Below are 18872 nucleotides of genomic sequence, written 5' to 3'. Positions count from 1 at the left end.
GGGTTGAACTCCAACGCTGACGCCATAGTTGGCTTCCAACAGTGTCAATGTGAAAAGGGTGCAGGGAAGCTCGATCTCACTCAAGGAGTCATCCGGGATTCGTCAGACACCCATAATGAAGAAAACCACCAGTTGCACACTCCAGGGCCATGCATCCAGATGACTTCGGGAGCCCATCTGAATGCCTCCTTCCTGCGACCCCAGCAGCTCCAGCTCCACAGGCTGAGGAGGGTGCCACTGACACACAACAGGACCCTGAAAGCAGGCTGGGGCCCTCCAGGTCTTGGCCCTCCAGAGGACTCAGGCCAAGGTTATCACAGACAGGGCACAGCAGTCAGCAGGCTCCCTCACCTCCACTACGGATGTCAGGGGAGCACCAAGACATGGAGACAGGGTTAGGAAGGTTAGGCAGATGTAGTTGACCAGCTTGGACACTGGTGTTAATCTCTTATACATAGTGTTCACTATTGTAAATAAACTGCCAAGAATGCCTCCTTGCCTATGGCTCCTTGTTATGATGAGCAGTGTTCATGTCACTCATATATGAAACCTTGGCTCTTGTACAAGATAAAGGCAGGTGTCTCCGCCCAGGGCCTGTTCCCTGTGCAGTGTTTAACCTTCAGACTAAAGTGACGGTCTGACTTCACACTCACTGAACACATTGGTGATGCCTGCACTTCGACGGTGCTTGGCATTACTGCCAGAATGCTGTGGGCAGGCCTCACAGTGTTCCACCATTCTCTCTGTATGTTCTCAGCACCTTTGAGGTGGGGCTGGCCCCCCATCTCTTCAGCATCTGTGATGGTCTCCATGGCGCCAAATTCTGCTGCAGGTTGAATTGGTGATCGACCAGTTCCCTAGACATGCTTAGTCTTCGGTGACACTGGTTCTCAATCATCTGCAGGAACAACAAGCGCTGTCGAAAGGTCCTTGGTCTAGTGAAGCTCCTATGAGCGACAGCTCTCTATGGGTCTTCAGCTCCATGCGCAGCAGGCCCTGTTACCCCTTCATCTTGAGAGAGGTGCTCCTCCCTTTGCCGAGCCAGGCGCCTCCGTTGCACTTTTCTTCTCTGTCTCTGTAAGCCTTGAGGCATACCGTTAGATCACCAGGCTCCATTTTTAAAAATTCATTTACAGGGTGTGGGCTTCGCTGGCTAGGCCAGCATTATTGCCCATCCCTAGTTGCCCTTGAGAAGGTGGTGGTGAGCTTCCTGCTTGAATCCGCAGTCCTGTCATGTAGGTATACTCACAGAGCTGTTAGGGAAGGAGTTCCAGGATTTTGACCCAGCGACAGTGAAGGAACGGCGATATATTTCCAAGTCACTATGGTGAGCAACTTGGAGGGGAACTTCCTGGTTGTGATGTTCCTATGTAGCTGTTGCCCTTATCCTTCTAGATGGTAGCGGTCGTGGGTTTGGAAGGTGTTGCTTAAGGAGCCTTGGTGAGTTTCTGCAGTGCATCTTGTAGATGGTACACACTGCTGCCACTGTTTATTGGTGGTAGAGGGAGCGAATGTTTGTGGACGGGATGCCAATCAAGTGGGCTGCTTTGTCCTGGATGGTGTCAAGCTTCTTGAGTATTGGAGCTGCATTCATCCAGGCATATGGAGAGTATTCCATTACACTCCTAACTTGTGCCTTGTAGATGATGGATAGGCTTTGGGGAGTAAGGAGGTGAGTTACTTGTCACAGGATTCCTAACCACTGACCTGCTCTTGTAGCCACAGTATTTATATGGCTCGTCCAGTTCAGTTCCTGGTCAATGGTAACCCCTAGGATATTGATAGTGTGGGATTCAGTGATGATAATGCCATTGAATGTCAAGGGGTGATGTCATGGGCTCCATGATCCTAATATTCTCCTCCTGCAGGATGAAAGAGAGACATGTGGGTTAGCATATGGTTAAGTCTGAAGCCCCTTCACGCATGCCAGAGAGTGCTGGCCATCACTTGGATGACCAGTGTGTTGTGCACTCATTGGCTGTCCAAAACCACACCCATCTTCACCCCACTCTAACTGACCGTTTGACGGCAGCTTCGGCCACTGGACTGCATGCTGTGCTCTCAGCTCAGGTGTAGGCATTCTCCTAACTTGCACTGCAAGGATGCGCTGTTAGCTTGAACCATGATGGATACTGGTCCAAATCTTAATAAAGACATTGCACGGGGCTGTGAGCACTTCCACCAGTACTGTGCCATGGCCACCTTATGCAAGGAGTTTCTACAACTTGCCCAGTCTATTGTTGAGCCTTCACTGGCTCCAATACCCAGAGATCATTGGCTAAAAGCATTCCAGAAGTCAGAGCAGCCTTCCTCTGCTCTATGGAAGCCACAGGGTTTGCACCTTTTAGGAGGGTTAGGAAAGGAGAAAAGTAGTTCATCCAAGGAATTCACATGCCTGTTTTTGAAAGTATGTTCAGAAATTTCATTTATTTATTCATATAAAATGTATTAATTTGCACCACTTTCCAGTGTTCACCATTCTTGCCTGACGAGTGAGAGTTCAGGCCTTCATTTGCTTGATGATTAATGCGAGGACATGAATTAATTGAGACCAAAAGATGCACATACATTGGATATATGGTTGGTTACAGGACTACTTTGTGTCTGTGGTGGTGGAATCAGGGATAATATATTTATTTGATACAATGTGAGTGACTGACTCAATCTTCGAGCCATTAAGGTATCCCTGGCAGCTAGAGCAGCAATGGGATCAGCTGGTCTGGCAGTGGGGTCCCATCTTCATCTTTCTCCTCCATTTTGTTCTACTCTGCATTGGAATCTTCATCAGATGAAAAATATTGAGTGGCTTGTTCCTCCTGCACATTTAGTCTTGGCTGCTGTGCTGTATTGTGCAGAATACAGCATATCACAATTATTGCTGGCGAATAATAAAGCACACCATCCTACCTGACCAGGCATTTCAACACATATTAAGCTAATCGATTGCTTCCTTGATAACACATCTGGTTGTCGTTTGGCTTGCCTTGTAGCAGTCCTGGGGTTCATTGGTAGAGTTTCACAGAAGTGTTTCATCAGGTTTGAAGGGAATATCATTTGGCACCTAACGGCCACTCATCAAGGCTGGATGTTGGACTGCTACAACATGGAGACAGTATGGCAGCTCCCAGGGCATCTGGTGCAGACTTGCATGAACCTTTTCTTCTGGTTTCACACCAGCTGAAATTGATGGAATGAAATTCCTTGCGGTTGACGAATGTTCTTGGTTGATCTGACAGTGCTTGGACTGCTGCATGTATGTAATCAATGACACACTGAATCTGTGGGAAGCCAGCTAGAGACACACCAGGTGCCTGTTCATTGTGAGTTTTGCCATTGCAGGAAAGTTTTTCTGTCTCTCTGGTAGTCCCTCAAAGCGAGGAGGATGCTTTCTGCAGAGTACATCACATGGTAAGAATCTGCTTGTGGAGTCTTTTAACAGTTACCTGTCTTACGCATTTATATACATCTGAGTGCAAGATCCTGCTATGTCTGGGAGGGCCCTGGAAGTTACCAGAGGCAAAAAATTTGACTGTGGTGGTGATTTTCAGAGCTACCAGTAATATATTGCCTGCAGCAGGTCTTTCTCTCAGAGGCTCGCTATGTCTGCAATCAGTGATAGTATGAGTCTTCATCTGCATTACTTTTCTGAGAGATCAAGGAAGATGAATCTCTGTCTGTAGACCAAGTTGGATGGGTAGTGCCTCTTTCACATTTGGTACTCCACTGTAGCTCCCCTCTCTTGTCCACCTGCATCTCCAAGGCACACTCTTGCTGCTGTGGGTGTTGATTGACTTCCTCATCAGAAGTCTAATCAAAAGCTGCTGTGACCGCATCTATCCTGATGTTCTTCGTATGAACACTCCAAACTGTTCAATTAATTCTCTCACAACAAGTAATCATACCAGATATAAAAACAAAAAAACTGCGGATGCTGGAAATCCAAAACAAAAACAGAATTACCTGGAAAAACTCAGCAGGTCTGGCAGCATCGGCAGAGAAGAAAAGAGTTGACGTTTCGAGTCCTCATGACCCTTCGACAGAACTTGAGTTCGAGTCCAGGAAAGAGCTGAAATATAAGCTGGTTTAAGGTGTGTGTGTGGGGGGCGGAGAGATAGAGAGACAGAGAGGTGGAGGGGGTTGGTGTGGTTGTAGCGACAAACAAGCAGTGATAGAAGCAGATCATCAAAAGATGTCAACAACAATAGTACAATAGAACACATAGGTGTTAAAGTTAAAGTTGGTGATATTATCTAAACGAATGTGCTAATTAAGAATGGATGGTAGGGCACTCAAGGTATAGCTCTAGTGGGTTTTTTTTATTTTATATAATGGAAATAGGTGGGAAAAGGAAAATCTTTATAATTTATTGGGAAAAAAAAGAAGGGGGAAACAGAAAGGGGGTGGGGATGGGGGAGGGGACTCACGACCTAAAGTTGTTGAATTCAATATTCAGTCCGGAAGGCTGTAAAGTCCCTAGTCGGAAGATGAGGTGTTGTTCCTCCAGTTTGCGTTGGGCTTCACTGGAACAATGCAGCAAGCCAAGGACAGACATGTGGGCAAGAGAGCAGGGTGGAGTGTTAAAATGGCAAGCGACAGGGAGGTTTGGGTCATTCTTGCGGACAGACCGCAGGTGTTCTGCAAAGCGGTCGCCCAGTTTACGTTTGGTCTCTCCAATGTAGAGGAGACCACATTGGGAGCAACGAATGCAGTAGACTAAGTTGGGGGAAATGCAAGTGAAATGCTGCTTCACTTGAAAGGAGTGTTTGGGTCCTTGGACGGTGAGGAGAGAGGAAGTGAAGGGGCAGGTGTTGCATCTTTTGCGTGGGCAAGGGGTTGTGCCATAGGAGGGGGTTGAGGAGTAGGGGGTGATGGAGGAGTGGACCAGGGTGTCCCGGAGGGAGCGATCCCTACGGAATGCCGATAAGGGGGGTGAAGGGAAGATGTGTTTGGTAGTGGCATCATGCTGGAGTTGGCGGAAATGGCGGAGGATGATCCTTTGAATGCGGAGGCTGGTGGGGTGATAAGTGAGGACAAGGGGGACCCTATCATGTTTCTGGGAGGGAGGAGAAGGAGTGAGGGCGGATGCGCGGGAGATGGGCCAGACACGGTTGAGGGCCCTGTCAACGACCGTGGGTGGAAAACCTCGGTTAAGGAAGAAGGAGGACATGTCAGAGGAACTGTTTTTGAATGTAGCATCATCGGAACAGATGCGACGGAAGCGAAGGAACTGAGAGAATAGGATGGAGTCCTTACAGGAAGTGGGGTGTGAGGAGCTGTAGTCGAGATAGCTGTGGGTGTCGGTGGGTTTGTAATGGATATTGGTGGACAGTCTATCACCAGAGATTGAGACAGAGAGGTCAAGGAAGGGAAGGGAAGTGTCAGAGATGGACCACGTGAAAATGATGGAGGGGTGGAGATTGGAAGCAAAATTAATAAATTTTTCCAAGTCCTGACGAGAGCATGAAGCAGCACCAAAGTAATCATCGATGTACCGGAGAAAGAGTTGTGGAAGGGGGCCGGAGTAGGACTGCAACAAGGAATGTTCCACATACCCCATAAAGAGACAGGCATAGCTGGGGCCCATGCGGGTACCCATAGCCACACCTTTTATTTGGAGGAAGTGAGAGGAGTTGAAGGAGAAATTGTTCAGCGTGAGAACAAGTTCAGCCAGACGGAGGAGAGTAGTGGTGGATGGGGATTGTTCGGGCCTCTGTTCGAGGAAGAAGCTAAGGGCCCTCAGACCATCCTGGTGGGGGATGGAGGTGTAGAGGGATTGGACGTCCATGGTGAAGAGGAAGCGGTAGGGGCCAGGGAACTGGAAATTGTTGATGTGACGTAAGGTGTCAGAGGAATCACGGATGTAGGTGGGAAGGGACTGGACAAGGGGAGAGAGAAGGGAGTCAAGATAACGAGAAATGAGTTCTGTGGGGCAGGAGCAAGCTGAGACGATCGGTCTACCGGGGCAGTTCTGTTTGTGGATTTTGGGTAGGAGATAGAAGCGGGCCGTCCGAGGTTGGGCGACTATCAGGTTGGAAGCTGTGGGAGGGAGATCCCCAGAGGAGATGAGGTCAGTGACAGTCCTGGAAACAGTGGCTTGATGTTCAGTGGTGGGGTCATGGTCCAGGGAGAGGTAGGAGGAAGTGTCTGCGAGTTGACGCTCAGCCTCCGCGTGGTAGAGGTCAGTGCGCCAGACAACAACAGCACCACCCTTGTCAGCGGGTTTGATGACAATGTCAGGGTTGGACCTGAGAGAATGGAGTGCAGTAAGTTCAGAGAGAGACAGGTTAGAATGGGTGAGAGGAGCAGAGAAATTGAGACGACTAATGTCGCGCCGACAGTTCTCAATGAAAAGATCGAGAGAAGGTAAGAATCCAGAGGGAGGGGTCCAGGTGGAGGGAGAATATTGAAGATGGGTAAAAGGATCCGTTGAACTGGGAGAGGACTCCTGCCCAAAGAAGTGAGCCCGGAGACGAAGACGGCGGAAGAAGAGTTCAGTATCATGCCGAGCCCGAAATTCATTGAGGTGAGGGCGTAAGGGTATGAAACTAAGTAATCATACCATATGGTTTCCCAGAGGAACTGAGAAAACAGCTGTTGAGCGCTGAGAATTTCTTCATATCGGGACTCCTGACCCCTAATCAGCCCCCATGAAATGCAGCTCAATTTTGCTTCTGTTTTGCTGGCTAGTTTCCTGAACCAATGAAAGAGGCATTAATTTCAAAATTTCAGGAAAGGAGCTTCATTTATGTATTATAATTATGGACTGCCTCTGCAGAGCAGGCTACTCAGATACCCCTATATCCTCCACGTTTATAGCAGAAGCAGATGTTTTTGTGATGGTTTGGGGTTAGGTTTCATGAATTTGACAATTTAACTCCCCTGTCCGACCCTCCCTGACTTTCTTGAAGCAATTAATATTCCCCTCCAGTTTGTCCAGGAGACATGAGAGGTGGTTGTTTTAGTTTGACATAACGTCTGCCACTCAACAAACCTGAACTGATGTACAAGAATAGTTGTCTGATTTGAAGGAAAGTGCCAAGGAAGCAATGAGAAATAATCACACTGCTTTATATAGGTATACCCATTAAACTTCTTGTGCTAAATATGACTACAGCAGTATGTTAATTATATTCCATTGCTTTTAATGGTTATCCAAGAAAGTTTCTACTGTTGACCATTTTGACTTAAATTGTCTCAAGAAAGAGTGGCGTTTATCTAAATTTAGGAGTAATTTGATTGAATTCAAACCATAATGCATCTGAAATTAGAATATTTCAGAAGCATTATGATGTGCAAGTGAGATGCCGTGCCAAGAATAAGAAGATGTTCCAGTATCTGGAATCATACATGACGTAAAAGAACATGGTTGAAGTTGTTGGAGGCCAGTCATCATAAGGCCTGAGACAACACTATATGAGTTCCTCAGGGTCCTTGTCCTAACCCATCTTCAGCTACTTCATAAATGACCTTTCCTCCATCATATGGTCAGGAATCAGAAAGTTCTAATTCTGCAATGTTCAGTTTCATTCATAATTCTTCCAATAATGAAGCAACCCATGCCAGCCTATATATAGCAGGACCTAAATAACATCCAGGTTTAAAGTGGTGGATCACATTTGTGCCATATAAATGCTACAAGTTTCAAAAGGGAAGGTCATGCTTGACTAGCTTCAATTAAATTCATTGAAGAAGTAAACAGGAAAAGTGAACAAGGGTAGTAATGTATTTGGATTTTCAAAAGATGTTCGATAAGGTATCATATAATAGACTCATAACTTAAAGTCAGAATATGTGGAGTAAAACGATAAGTAGGAGAATGGATGGCAAGCAGGCTACAAACAGAAAACGAAGAGTAGGGTTTAAAAGTTAGCTTCTTCCTCGAACAGAGGCCCGAACAATCCCCATCCACCACTACTCTCCTCCGTCTGGCTGAACTCGTTCTCACGCTGAACAATTTCTCCTTCAACTCCTCTCACTTCCTCCAAATAAAAGGTGTGGCTATGGGTACCTGCATGGGCCCCAGCTATGCCTGTCTCTTTATGGGGTATGTGGAACATTCCTTGTTGCAGTCCTACTCCGGCCCCCATCCACAACTCTTTCTCCGGTACGTCGATGATTACTTCGGTGCTGCTTCATGCTCTCGTCAGGACTTGGAAAAATTTATTAATTTTGCTTCCAATCTCCACCCCTCCATCATTTTCATGTGGTCCATCTCTGACACTTCCCTTCCCTTCCTTGACCTCTCTGTCTCAATCTCTGGTGATAGACTGTTCACCAATATCCATTACAAACCCACCGACTCCCACAGCTATCTCGACTACAGCTCCTCACACCCCACTTCCTGTAAGGACTCCATCCCATTCTCTCAGTTCCTTCGCCTCCGTCGCATCTGTTCTGATGATGCTACATTCAAAAACAGTTCCTCTGACATGTCCTCCTTCTTCCTTAACCGAGGTTTTCCACCCACGGTCGTTGACAGGGCCCTCAACCGTGTCTGGCCCATCTCCCGCACATCCGCCCTCACGCCTTCTCCTCCCTCCCAGAAACATGATAGGGTCCCCCTTGTCCTCACTTATCACCCCACCAGCCTCCGCATTCAAAGGATCATCCTCCGCCATTTCCGCCAACTCCAGCATGATGCCACCACCAAACACATCTTCCCTTCACCCCCCTTATCGGCATTCCGTAGGGATCGCTCCCTCCGGGACACCCTGGTCCACTCCTCCATCACCCCCTACTCCTCAACCCCCTCCTATGGCACAACCCCATGCCCACGCAAAAGATGCAACACCTGCCCCTTCACTTCCTCTCTCCTCACCGTCCAAGGACCCAAACACTCCTTTCAAGTGAAGCAGCATTTCACTTGCATTTCCCCCAACTTAGTCTACTGCATTCGTTGCTCCCAATGTGGTCTCCTCTACATTGGAGAGACCAAACGTAAACTGGGCGACCGCTTTGCAGAACACCTGCGGTCTGTCCGCAAGAATGACCCAAACCTCCCTGTCGCTTGCCATTTTAACACTCCACCCTGCTCTCTTGCCCACATGTCTGTCCTTGGCTTGCTGCATTGTTCCAGTGAAGCCCCACGCAAACTGGAGGAACAACACCTCATCTTCCGACTAGGGACTTTACAGTCTTCCGGACTGAATATTGAATTCAACAACTTTAGGTCGTGAGCTCCCTCCCCCATCCCCACCCCCTTTCTGTTTCCCCCTTCCTTTTTTTTTCAATAAATTATAAAGATTTTCCTTTTCCCACCTATTTCCATTATAAAAAAAAACCCACTAGTGCTATACCTTGAGTGCCCTACCATCCATTCTTAATTAGCACATTCGTTTAGATAATATCACCAACTTTAACTTTAACACCTATGTGTTCTATTGTACTATTGTCGTTGACATCTTTTGATGATCTGCTTCTATCACTGCTTGTTTGTCCCTACAACCACACCCCCCCCCTCCACCTCTCTGTCTCTCTATCTCTCCGCCCCCCACACACACACCTTAAACCAGCTTATATTTCAGCTCTTTCCTGGACTCGAACTCAAGTTCTGTCGAAGGGTCATGAGGACTCGAAACGTCAACTCTTTTCTTCTCCGCCGATGCTGCCAGACCTGCTGAGTTTTTCCAGGTAATTCTGTTTTTGTTTTGGATTTCCAGCATCCGCAGTTTTTTTGTTTTTATCTAAGGGTTTAAAAGTTGTTACTCAGACTGGCAAAAGATGGAAAGTGGTGTACCATTAGGATAGGTGCTGGGATCACTTTTGTTTGTCGAAAATACCAGATTGGTGGGTGTAGTTGTTACAGAAGATTGCGACAAAATGCAGGAAGACATTTATAAACTTACACAGTGGACTTACAATTGACAAATGAATTTCAGTATCAGTAAAGTGTGAGGTAGTACAAAAGTAAACAAAGCATTGTGGTTAATTTCTAGAGGGACAGAGTTAAAAAGCAGAGAAGTTACCCCAAACTTGTTTGGAACCTTAGTTAGACCTTGGAGAGCTATTCTGATCTCCATTATTATAAAAATGATTTAGAGGGTCTGGAGAAAGTATAAAAAAGATTTACTGGAATGATATCATAATTGAGAGGTTATACTTATCAGGAAGGGTTGAACTGGCGCTTGTTTCTCTGAAAAGGGAATGCAGAGGGGTGACCTGATGGAGTTCTTTAAAGCTATGAAACAGCTTGATAGGGTAGATGGAAAGAAAATGTTTCCACTTGAGGGGGGAAACAAAACTAGTGGTCATAAATATAAGGTAGTCACTAATAAATCCAACAGGAAATCAGCAGAAACATCTTTACTCAGAGAGTGGTCAGAATGTAGAACTCCGTACCACAAGGAGTAATTGAGGCAACGTGCATAGGTGCATTTAAGGAGGAAGTGGAAAAACATGTAGAAGACAAGAATAGATGTTGACTGAGTTAAAAAAATAAGTGTGAGAGGAGGATTGTGTGGTGCATAAACAGCAGCATATACTTGTTGGGCTAAATGGCTTGTTTCTGCGCTATATCTCTTATGTAACGGCCATCTCAAATAAGATCCACCTTTTGTTTCTTGGATAAGCAATTTCATTTCAAGTTGCAAACAATGACCCAGAAATGGCCAAAAATTCTAAGTCCTGCCCCTGGACACGACATGTTCCATTTTCATGGGGCAGGAGTGGAGTCAGGTCAGGGTTTGTGCGCACATGGTTTACAGAGGCATCAGGCCATTTAAATCACAAACTGTCTCTGCTGAATTGGGATTTTGGTAGATTAGGAGTGTGAAACCTGGAGTGTGCAGATTAGACCAGGTAAGTGGAGGTCTGATAAAAACAAAAAAACTGCGGATGCTGGAAATCCAAAACAAAAACAGAATTACCTGGAAAAACTCAGCAGGTCTGGCAGCATCGGCGGAGAAGAAAAGAGTTGACGTTTCGAGTCCTCATGACCCTTCGACAGAACTGTTCTGTCGAAGGGTCATGAGGACTCGAAAAGTCAACTCTTTTCTTCTCCGCCGATGCTGCCAGACCTGCTGAGTTTTTCCAAGTGGAGGTCTGAACTTGGTGAATTCGTTTAGGTTGCCAGGGTACCCTTTTGGAGAGGTAATGTACCCCTTTGGATCTGGTCCCAGGACCAAGGGGAGGCAAGGCATTTTTTGGGAGAGGTAAGGCACCCTTTGAGATTGTTAAAAGTAAACATGATTGTGTGTAAAAATTGCATAAACTCATTGGAACTATCAAGCTGTCAAGGAACCGTCAAGCTGTCAAAGAACAAACAGGGGTCTCTGCATCACGGCCACAACTTTCCTGCCAAACTCCATTGCCATTAACATAAGACTTATTGAGTGCCACAAAGGTGGCATGGGTGATTTTCAAATTTAAATTTCACTTGAAAGTATTTTACATTACACTGGTTTCACTTCAAGTATGTCATTGTTATTTGTTGAGACTAGCTTAGTTAGAGAGCTAAATGTACTGGCATGCCTCATGGTTGGCACACATTGATGGTTACAGGGGATAAGGGACATTTATTTATTGTGGAAGAAACAGTGTTGTATTTTTGCATTCACTCTTTATTGATTGTTCATGTTAGACTGGTAAGTACAACGCTGAACTCTATGGGATATGGCTGAACTTTGTAAACTCAGCTGGCCCTCCCATCTATGCATTGTAAAGGACATGACCGAGATCACCCTCAGTGGGGATAATGTAAATGTTGCGGGTGAACTCAAAGTACTTTGAAGCGTAGTGACTGTTGTAATGTAGGAAATGCGGCAGCCAATTTATGTACAGCAATCTGCCAAAAACAGCAATGTGATAATGACCAGATAATCTGTTTTTTGTGTTGTTGGTTGAAAGATAAATATTGGCCAGATAATTCCTGTGCTCTTCTTCAAAATAGTATTACAGGATCTTCTACATCCACCTGAGAAGGCAAATGGACCATCATTTTAACATTTCATCTGCAAGACTGCGCCTCTGACAGTGCAAAACTCACTCATTGTAGATTTTTGTGTCATGTAATGGAGTTTTTTTTAATTCTTTCATGGGACATGAAGTTGCTGGCATGCCAGCATTTTTATTGCCCATCTCTAATTGCCCCTGTGAAGGTGGTGGTGAGATGCCTTTTTGAACCACAGTAGTCCATGTGGTTTAGTACACCCACAGTGCTATTTGGGAGGGAGTTCCAGGATTTTGACCCAGTGATAGTGAAGGAGTGGTGATATAATTCCAAGTCAGAATGGTGTAAATGGTTTGGAGACGAACTTGCAGGTGGTGGTTGTTTCCATGCACCTGCTACCCTCGTCCTTTTAAGTGGTAGAGGTCACAGGTTTGGAAGATGCTGTCGAAGGAGCCTTAATGAGTTTATGCAATGCATCTAGTAGATGGTACGTACTGCTGCCACTGTATGTCATTGGTGGAGGGAGTGGATGTTGGAGGTGGTGGATGGGGTGTCAATCAAGCGGGCTACTTTGTCCTGAATGGTGTCAAGCTTCTTGAGTGTTGATGGAGCTGCACACATTCAGGCAAGTGGAAAGTATTCCATGACACTCCTGAAGTGTGCCTTGTAGATGGTCAGGAGGTGAGTTACTCTTCGCAGAATTCGCAAGCTCTTAACTGCTCTGAAGCCACAGTATTTATACAGCTGGTCCAGTTAAGTTTCTAGTCAATGGTAACCCCCAGGATGTTGATAGTGAGGATTCGCTGATAGTAATGCCATTGAATATCAAGGGGAGATGGTTAGATTTCCTCTTGTTGGAGATAATTGTCTGGCATTTGTGTGGTGTGAATGTTACTTGCCACTTATCAGCCAAAGCCTGAATCTTGTCCAGGTCTTGCTGCATATGGACATCGACTGCTTCAGTATCTGAGGAGTCAAGATTGGTGCTGAACATTGCGCAATAATTAGTGAATGTCCCCACTTCTGACCCTATGACGGAGGGAAGAACATTGATGAAGCAGCTGAAGATGGTTGGGCCTAGGGCACTACCCTGAGGAATTCCCACGGTGATGCCCTGGGACTGAGATGTTTGACCTCCAATGATCACAACCATCTTCCTTTGTGCTAGGTATGAGTTCAACCAGTGTAAAGTTTCTCCCTTGATTCCTATTGACTCCAGTTTTGCTAGAGCTCCTTGATGCCACATTCAGTCAAACGCGGCCTTGATGTGAAGGGCAGTCATTCTCACCTCACCTCTTGAGTTCAGCTCTTTTGTCCATGTTTGGGCTAAGGCTGTAATGAGGTCAGGAGCTGAGTGGCCTTGGCGTAACCCAAACTGAGCGTCAGTGAGCAGTTGTTTCTGAGTAAGTGCCGCTTGTTAGCTCTACCAACAACCCCTTCCATCACTTTGCTGATGTGGGACCCAGAGATGAGAGTGTCACCGACTGAGCCCATGGCTGACACTCTAATACAACTGAAGCAACTTCTGGCCCCAGACTCCACATGCAGCAGGCTACAAACAGCTTCAAGAAATGTACTTTAAGCCCCAAAACCATTCTTCTGTTTTTATCCTCGTCAGTTCTCCGGAGACAGTCTAGGCATATGCATAATCCTACACAGTCCTTAGACTCCCCTATATACATGCATATGCAGAGAAACACTTGTACTTTGTGGCAGCAGTCACCCCTGCTTTTTTAAATGAATTTTTGGAGGGCAAATCATGTTCAACTAACTTACTGGAGTTTTTTGATAAGGCAACAGAGAAGGTTGATGAGGCTAATGCTGTGATTGTGGCATACGTGGATTTCCAGAAGGCATTTGATAACGTGCTGTACAACAGACTTGTGGGCAAAGTTATACCTCATGGAATAAAAGGACAGTAGCAACATGGATACAAAATTGGCTGATTGACAGGAAGCAAAGAATAGCAGTTAATTGGTATTTCTCAGACTGGACAAACGTTTGCAGTGGAGTTTCCAAGGGGTCGGTGTTGGGTTTCTTGCTCTCCCTGATATATGTTAAAGACCTTGACCTTGGTGTACAGGGCACAATTTAAAAATTTGCAGATAATACAAATTTGGAAGCATTGTGAACTGTGAGGAGGATATTGTAGGACTTCAAAAGGACATAGTTTAGTGGAATGGGTGGATAAGTGACAGATAACATTTAATGCAGAGAAGTGGGAAGTGATTTTGATAGAAAGAACGTGGAGAAACAATATAGAATAAAGGGTACAATTCTAAAGAGGGTGCAGGAGCAGAGAGACCTGGGTACACATATGCATAGATCATTGAAAGTGGCAGGACAGTTTGAGAGTGTGATTAATAAAACATACAGCATCTAAGACTTTATTAATAGAGGCATAGAGTATAAAAGCTAGGAAGTTATGTTAAACTTGTGTAGAACACTGGTTTAGCCTCAACTAGGGTATTGCATCCTGTTCACACTTTAGGAAAAGTGTGAAGGCATTAGAGAGAAGTTAATGCAGAAAATGTTCATGATAATGGTTCCAGGGATGAGAATCTTCAGTTATGTGGATAGATTGGAGAAGTTGGGACAGTTTTCCTTGGAGAAGGGAAGGTTCAGAAGAGATTGATAGAGGTATTCAAAATCATGAGAGATCTGGACAGAGTAGATAGGGAAAAATGTTTCCATTGGTGGAAGTATTGAGTATAAGAGTGCACAGATTTAAGGCATTTGCAAAAGAAGCAATGGTGACACGAGGAAAATCTTTTTCGTGCATTTAGTAATTAGAATCTAGAATGCACTGCTTGACAGCGTTGTGGAGGCAGGTTTAATTAAGACCTTCAAGAGGGAATTGGATTATTGTCTGAAAAAGAAGAATGTGCAAGGTTGCGGGGAGAAGACAGGAGAGCGGCACTAGGTAAATTGCTCCTATGGAAAGTCTCAATGGCCTCCTTCTGTGCTGTTACTATTCTGTGATTTGTGAAAGTAACTTCCCTGGTAACCTCAAATACGCAGGGCAGCATTGAGGATATTTGTTTCCATAATGGCTAAGTCAACAGATTTAAAGTATGTAAGATGATTAAGGAAAAAGACAACTAAAAAGCCATTATTTAATTAATTTAGAAATGCGTGTGTTTTACGTAACTGTGCTTTTCCATAGCTTCAAACATTGAATAATGCAATAAAAAACTTAGAAAGACACTTGGAAGTGAATTCTATAAATCTCAGCAAAATTGAAGATTTAAAGAAGCAAATGAGGTATGTATCCTTTTACCTTTCACTATGCTTTCTTAATGAGGCTTTCTTTCAGATGTTGACTTTCTCTGCCTTTACTGCCCTTCAGCTACAAATATATTCATAATATTTCTGAACATGATCAGTATTTCTGAATATGATCATAATATCCTTGAAATTATTCAGATAATGATCATGTAACTGTATAGTATTCGATTTATATCAAGTTCTCTTTTGCTTTTGAAACCAGGTAAATTCAGAATTCCCTGAGATGTTTTTTTTGCTGAGGCAGTCTACTTCCTCCTGTGGTCCAGTTCCCTGTAATCTTGCATATTCCTGGCTGCCGTTCTTTGCTCAATGATGGTTCTTAACTGCTGATCTTGGATCACCATGACTTCTTGCTGCATTTCCTGTTTCCCACCTTATTGAAGCTGTTTATAGAAAGTAATGTGAGGTCAACATGCAGCAGAGAGATCATTCATGGAAAAAAGTGAGAGCTGAAATTATAGAATTATAGAGCATTAAAAAAGGTCAGATAATACAAATTTGGAAGCATTGTGAACTGTGAGGAGGATATTGTAGGACTTCAAAAGGTCATAGTGGAATGGGTGGATAAGTGAAAGATAAAATTTAATGCAGAGAAGTGTGAAGTGATTTTGATAGAAAGAACGCGGAGAAACAATAAAGAATAAAGGGTACAATTCTTAAGAGGGTGCAGGAGCAGAGAGACCTGGGTACATATGTGCATAGATCATTGAAAGTGGCAGGACAGGTTGAGAGTGTGATTAATAAAACATACGGCATCTAAGAGTTTATTAATAGGGGCATAGAGTATAAAAGCTAGGAAGTTATGTTAAACTTGTGTAGAACACTGGTTTAGCCTCAACTGGGGTACTGCATCCAGTTCACACTTTAGGAAAGGTGTGAAGGCATTAGAGAGAAGTTAATGCAGAAAATGTTCATGATAATGGTCCCAGGGATGAGGAACTTCAGTTATATAGATAGATTGGAGAAGCTGGGACAGTTTTCCTTGGAGAAGGGAAGGTTCAAAAGAGATTTGATAGAGGTATTCAAAATCATGAGAGATCTGGACAGTGTAGATAGGAAAAAAATTTCTCATTGGTGGAAGTATTGACAATAAGAGTGCACAGATTTCTTGCATCAATGCCTAATCTCATAGTGTATTTTCCTGCCCTGTTAATTTTTTTCTTTCTCAACACGTGTTTATCCACTTTGCTTTAGAAAACGTTTTATAGGTTCTTTTTCCATCAATGCATGTTCTAGGTACACTGTGCATAAAAAATTTCTAATTGCTTTTATTTTGGCATCCTTACATTTATGCTCAAAACTACTGACTCACTTATCGAGCCCTTCATACTTTGGATAACTCTTGAATTCCATAAGCCTACTGTTGTCCCACTATGATTCTCCATCCCCTGGACTTACTTCTGGGTCTTGACATGGGGAAAACCTGTTATGGCCCCTACAGATGAGCTTCATCAGGGGGCCTGATTTATGCTCAATTTGGCTCTGGTGAGACTTGAAAACGAACATTAGCTGAGTTGTTGGGCCTCACCATTCCAACTTAACAATGCTGCCCCCAAAATCGTGTCCAGGTTAGAACACAAAGGAACTTAGGCCCCAGTGTTGTTTGGTGCATTGTTTTAATTTATTTTTTAAAAGAGAGAAGGAATCCAGGAATAACAGAAGTTAGCAATACAAATGGGAGTGCATTAAGTAATAAGTGGGGCGGGGGTGCCCACAGTCCTCCAGGAGTTTACAAATTGCAGATTGGGAATTGATGCCCTACTACATTTGAATACTGAAACCTCATTTTATGTACTTAGGGAAACAAAGAGACTTCTGAATGTTGAAAAGGAAAAAGATCATACTGTGTTAACAAACATTTTAAAGGTCTGGAAACAGATAAAATCTTTGAGGAAAGTTAAAATGTACATCTGTACATCAGTAAAGCTCCAAGTTCAAGAGTAAGTTTATTTTATTATGTCAATCATAATTACTTTCCATAGAAAAAACATATAAACAATCAACTTGTTCAAGTTTGTTGAAAGGCTGGGTTTGAGGATTAGATTTTACCATTACAGTGCACACTTATTAAATTTGCTGTGCACAATTAAATTTAACTTTTAGAGTGCAACTTGTAGAAATTAATATTTTGAATAGCACAGTTTTTATTTTAGTGGCTAAAATGTTAAATTATTAATATGAAAGCCATATTTTCCTCTGGTTGTAAGATTTAAAGCATGGTATTTGCTTTCTTGCTATCCTAAAATGTATTTACAAAATGTATAAGAAAATTGCTTCCGAAGGCTTGTTAAAGAGCAATCATGATGGAATTATGGAATCTTTTTTAGGAAAATATAAACAAAAATTGAGTTCTTAACTCCCTATAAAATCTGCAATCTGGTTGTTTAAGGAAGTTTATGGTATTTATACAATTACAAAGTTTTCATTCTAACAGCATGGGTGAAACAACTATTTCCTGTTACATCAGTGTATGGGACTTGAGGAAACAACTGCAAAAGATCACCCACTTTGTTGGTTTGGCATTTGGGCAACTAGGCTACCAAATTTGGATTATTTGTGTTAATTTTTTCACTGATATGGGTGTCATCTTGTCTCCAAGATGGCATCCATGGTGCCACAAACACTTCTGATGCTGGCCACGCCAGGAATTATTTTGGTGAGGACAGGGTGCATTGGCCTGTGCGCCAGAAATATGCAGAGTCAGCAGATCATGACATAAACACCAGCATGGCCATTTGAAGCTCAAGCGCAAGCTGCTGCCGCTCTTAATCTTGCACACCTGAACACATATTCATCAGCAGGGAGGATGTCCCAGCTGCATGATATACAGGTATCATCAATTGCTTTAGGGTTAGTTACTGATTGATTTATATTGACTGCTGCTGAGTTAATAGAACTGTTGTTATTCTGCTACACAGTCTGCATTTGAGCCACCACAACAAACCAGAGAAGCCTGCTGATGACATAGGCCAGAAGTTTACTCTCCCCCCAGCGCGTTCTGAGGCAGGGTAGGGGAGGGGGTGCGTGAAATTGCATGGATGGAATACGGGGTTCCATCTGCGTTCCCGCCTGTCCTGACCTGGTAGTGATTTTACGCTGGGGCGTACATGGGTTTTGGACGGTAAGTCCGTCCTTGCTCCAGTTAAGGCCCTTAAATGGCCACGTAAAGCCATTTGAGGGTCTTTCCCTGCCCGGCCTCAGTTTTTAGACTGGCAGGCGGATGACAGCTTGGGGTGGGGGGAAACACAAAAATAAAGTTCAAACCCAGGCAGAAAGTGGGAGGGCACCTCCATCAGAAGCTCCCTTCTGATTGGGGGCGCCCTCTCTCTCCGTTCTTCCTCTTATCCCCACCCCCACCCCTGAGACTCCCAATAGCCCTCCTCATGACTCGCTATCCTCCCTGCCCTGGTACACCTGCCATTTACCTGTCCTCTGGTTCCTGGGACTTCGTACCAGGGAGCTCCCTGCAGTGCCTCTTCCAGCCACTGCAATGCGTGTCTGGAAGGAGTGGAGAGCTGCCGAGCTCTCCAAAAAGGGACTTCCTCCTGCATGAGTGGTGAAAGTGCCTCCTTATGTCAATCAACACTTGTTGGAGCATAATATGACATCGGGGTTGCTGGAGTTGGCGTCGGCGGGGTTGAGCCCCCGCCATCCTGAAAATTCAGTCCATGGAATTGTTAGCTATCTGCTGATCACA

The 18872-nt window shown here is 44.4% G+C and overlaps 1 protein-coding gene across 1 annotated transcript in view; it reads left to right on the top strand.

Moving 5' to 3' along the window:
* The window catches only part of LOC121289681 (protein CC2D2B-like), a 365202-nt gene that overhangs the window by 35848 nt on the left and 310482 nt on the right, over positions 1 to 18872 (top strand). Inside the window, exons 5-6 of the mRNA XM_041209305.1 lie at positions 15054 to 15151; positions 16975 to 17115. Of these exons, the coding sequence (XP_041065239.1) occupies positions 15054 to 15151; positions 16975 to 17115 (239 nt within the window). The remainder of the gene's footprint in view (positions 1 to 15053; positions 15152 to 16974; positions 17116 to 18872) is intronic.

The sequence above is a fragment of the Carcharodon carcharias genome, chromosome 17 (assembly GCF_017639515.1).
Source record: "Carcharodon carcharias isolate sCarCar2 chromosome 17, sCarCar2.pri, whole genome shotgun sequence".
Taxonomy (NCBI): Eukaryota; Metazoa; Chordata; class Chondrichthyes; order Lamniformes; family Lamnidae; genus Carcharodon; species Carcharodon carcharias.
The sequence above is the reverse complement of the archived record's forward strand: the minus strand, read 5'-3'. Positions and strand labels throughout refer to the sequence as shown.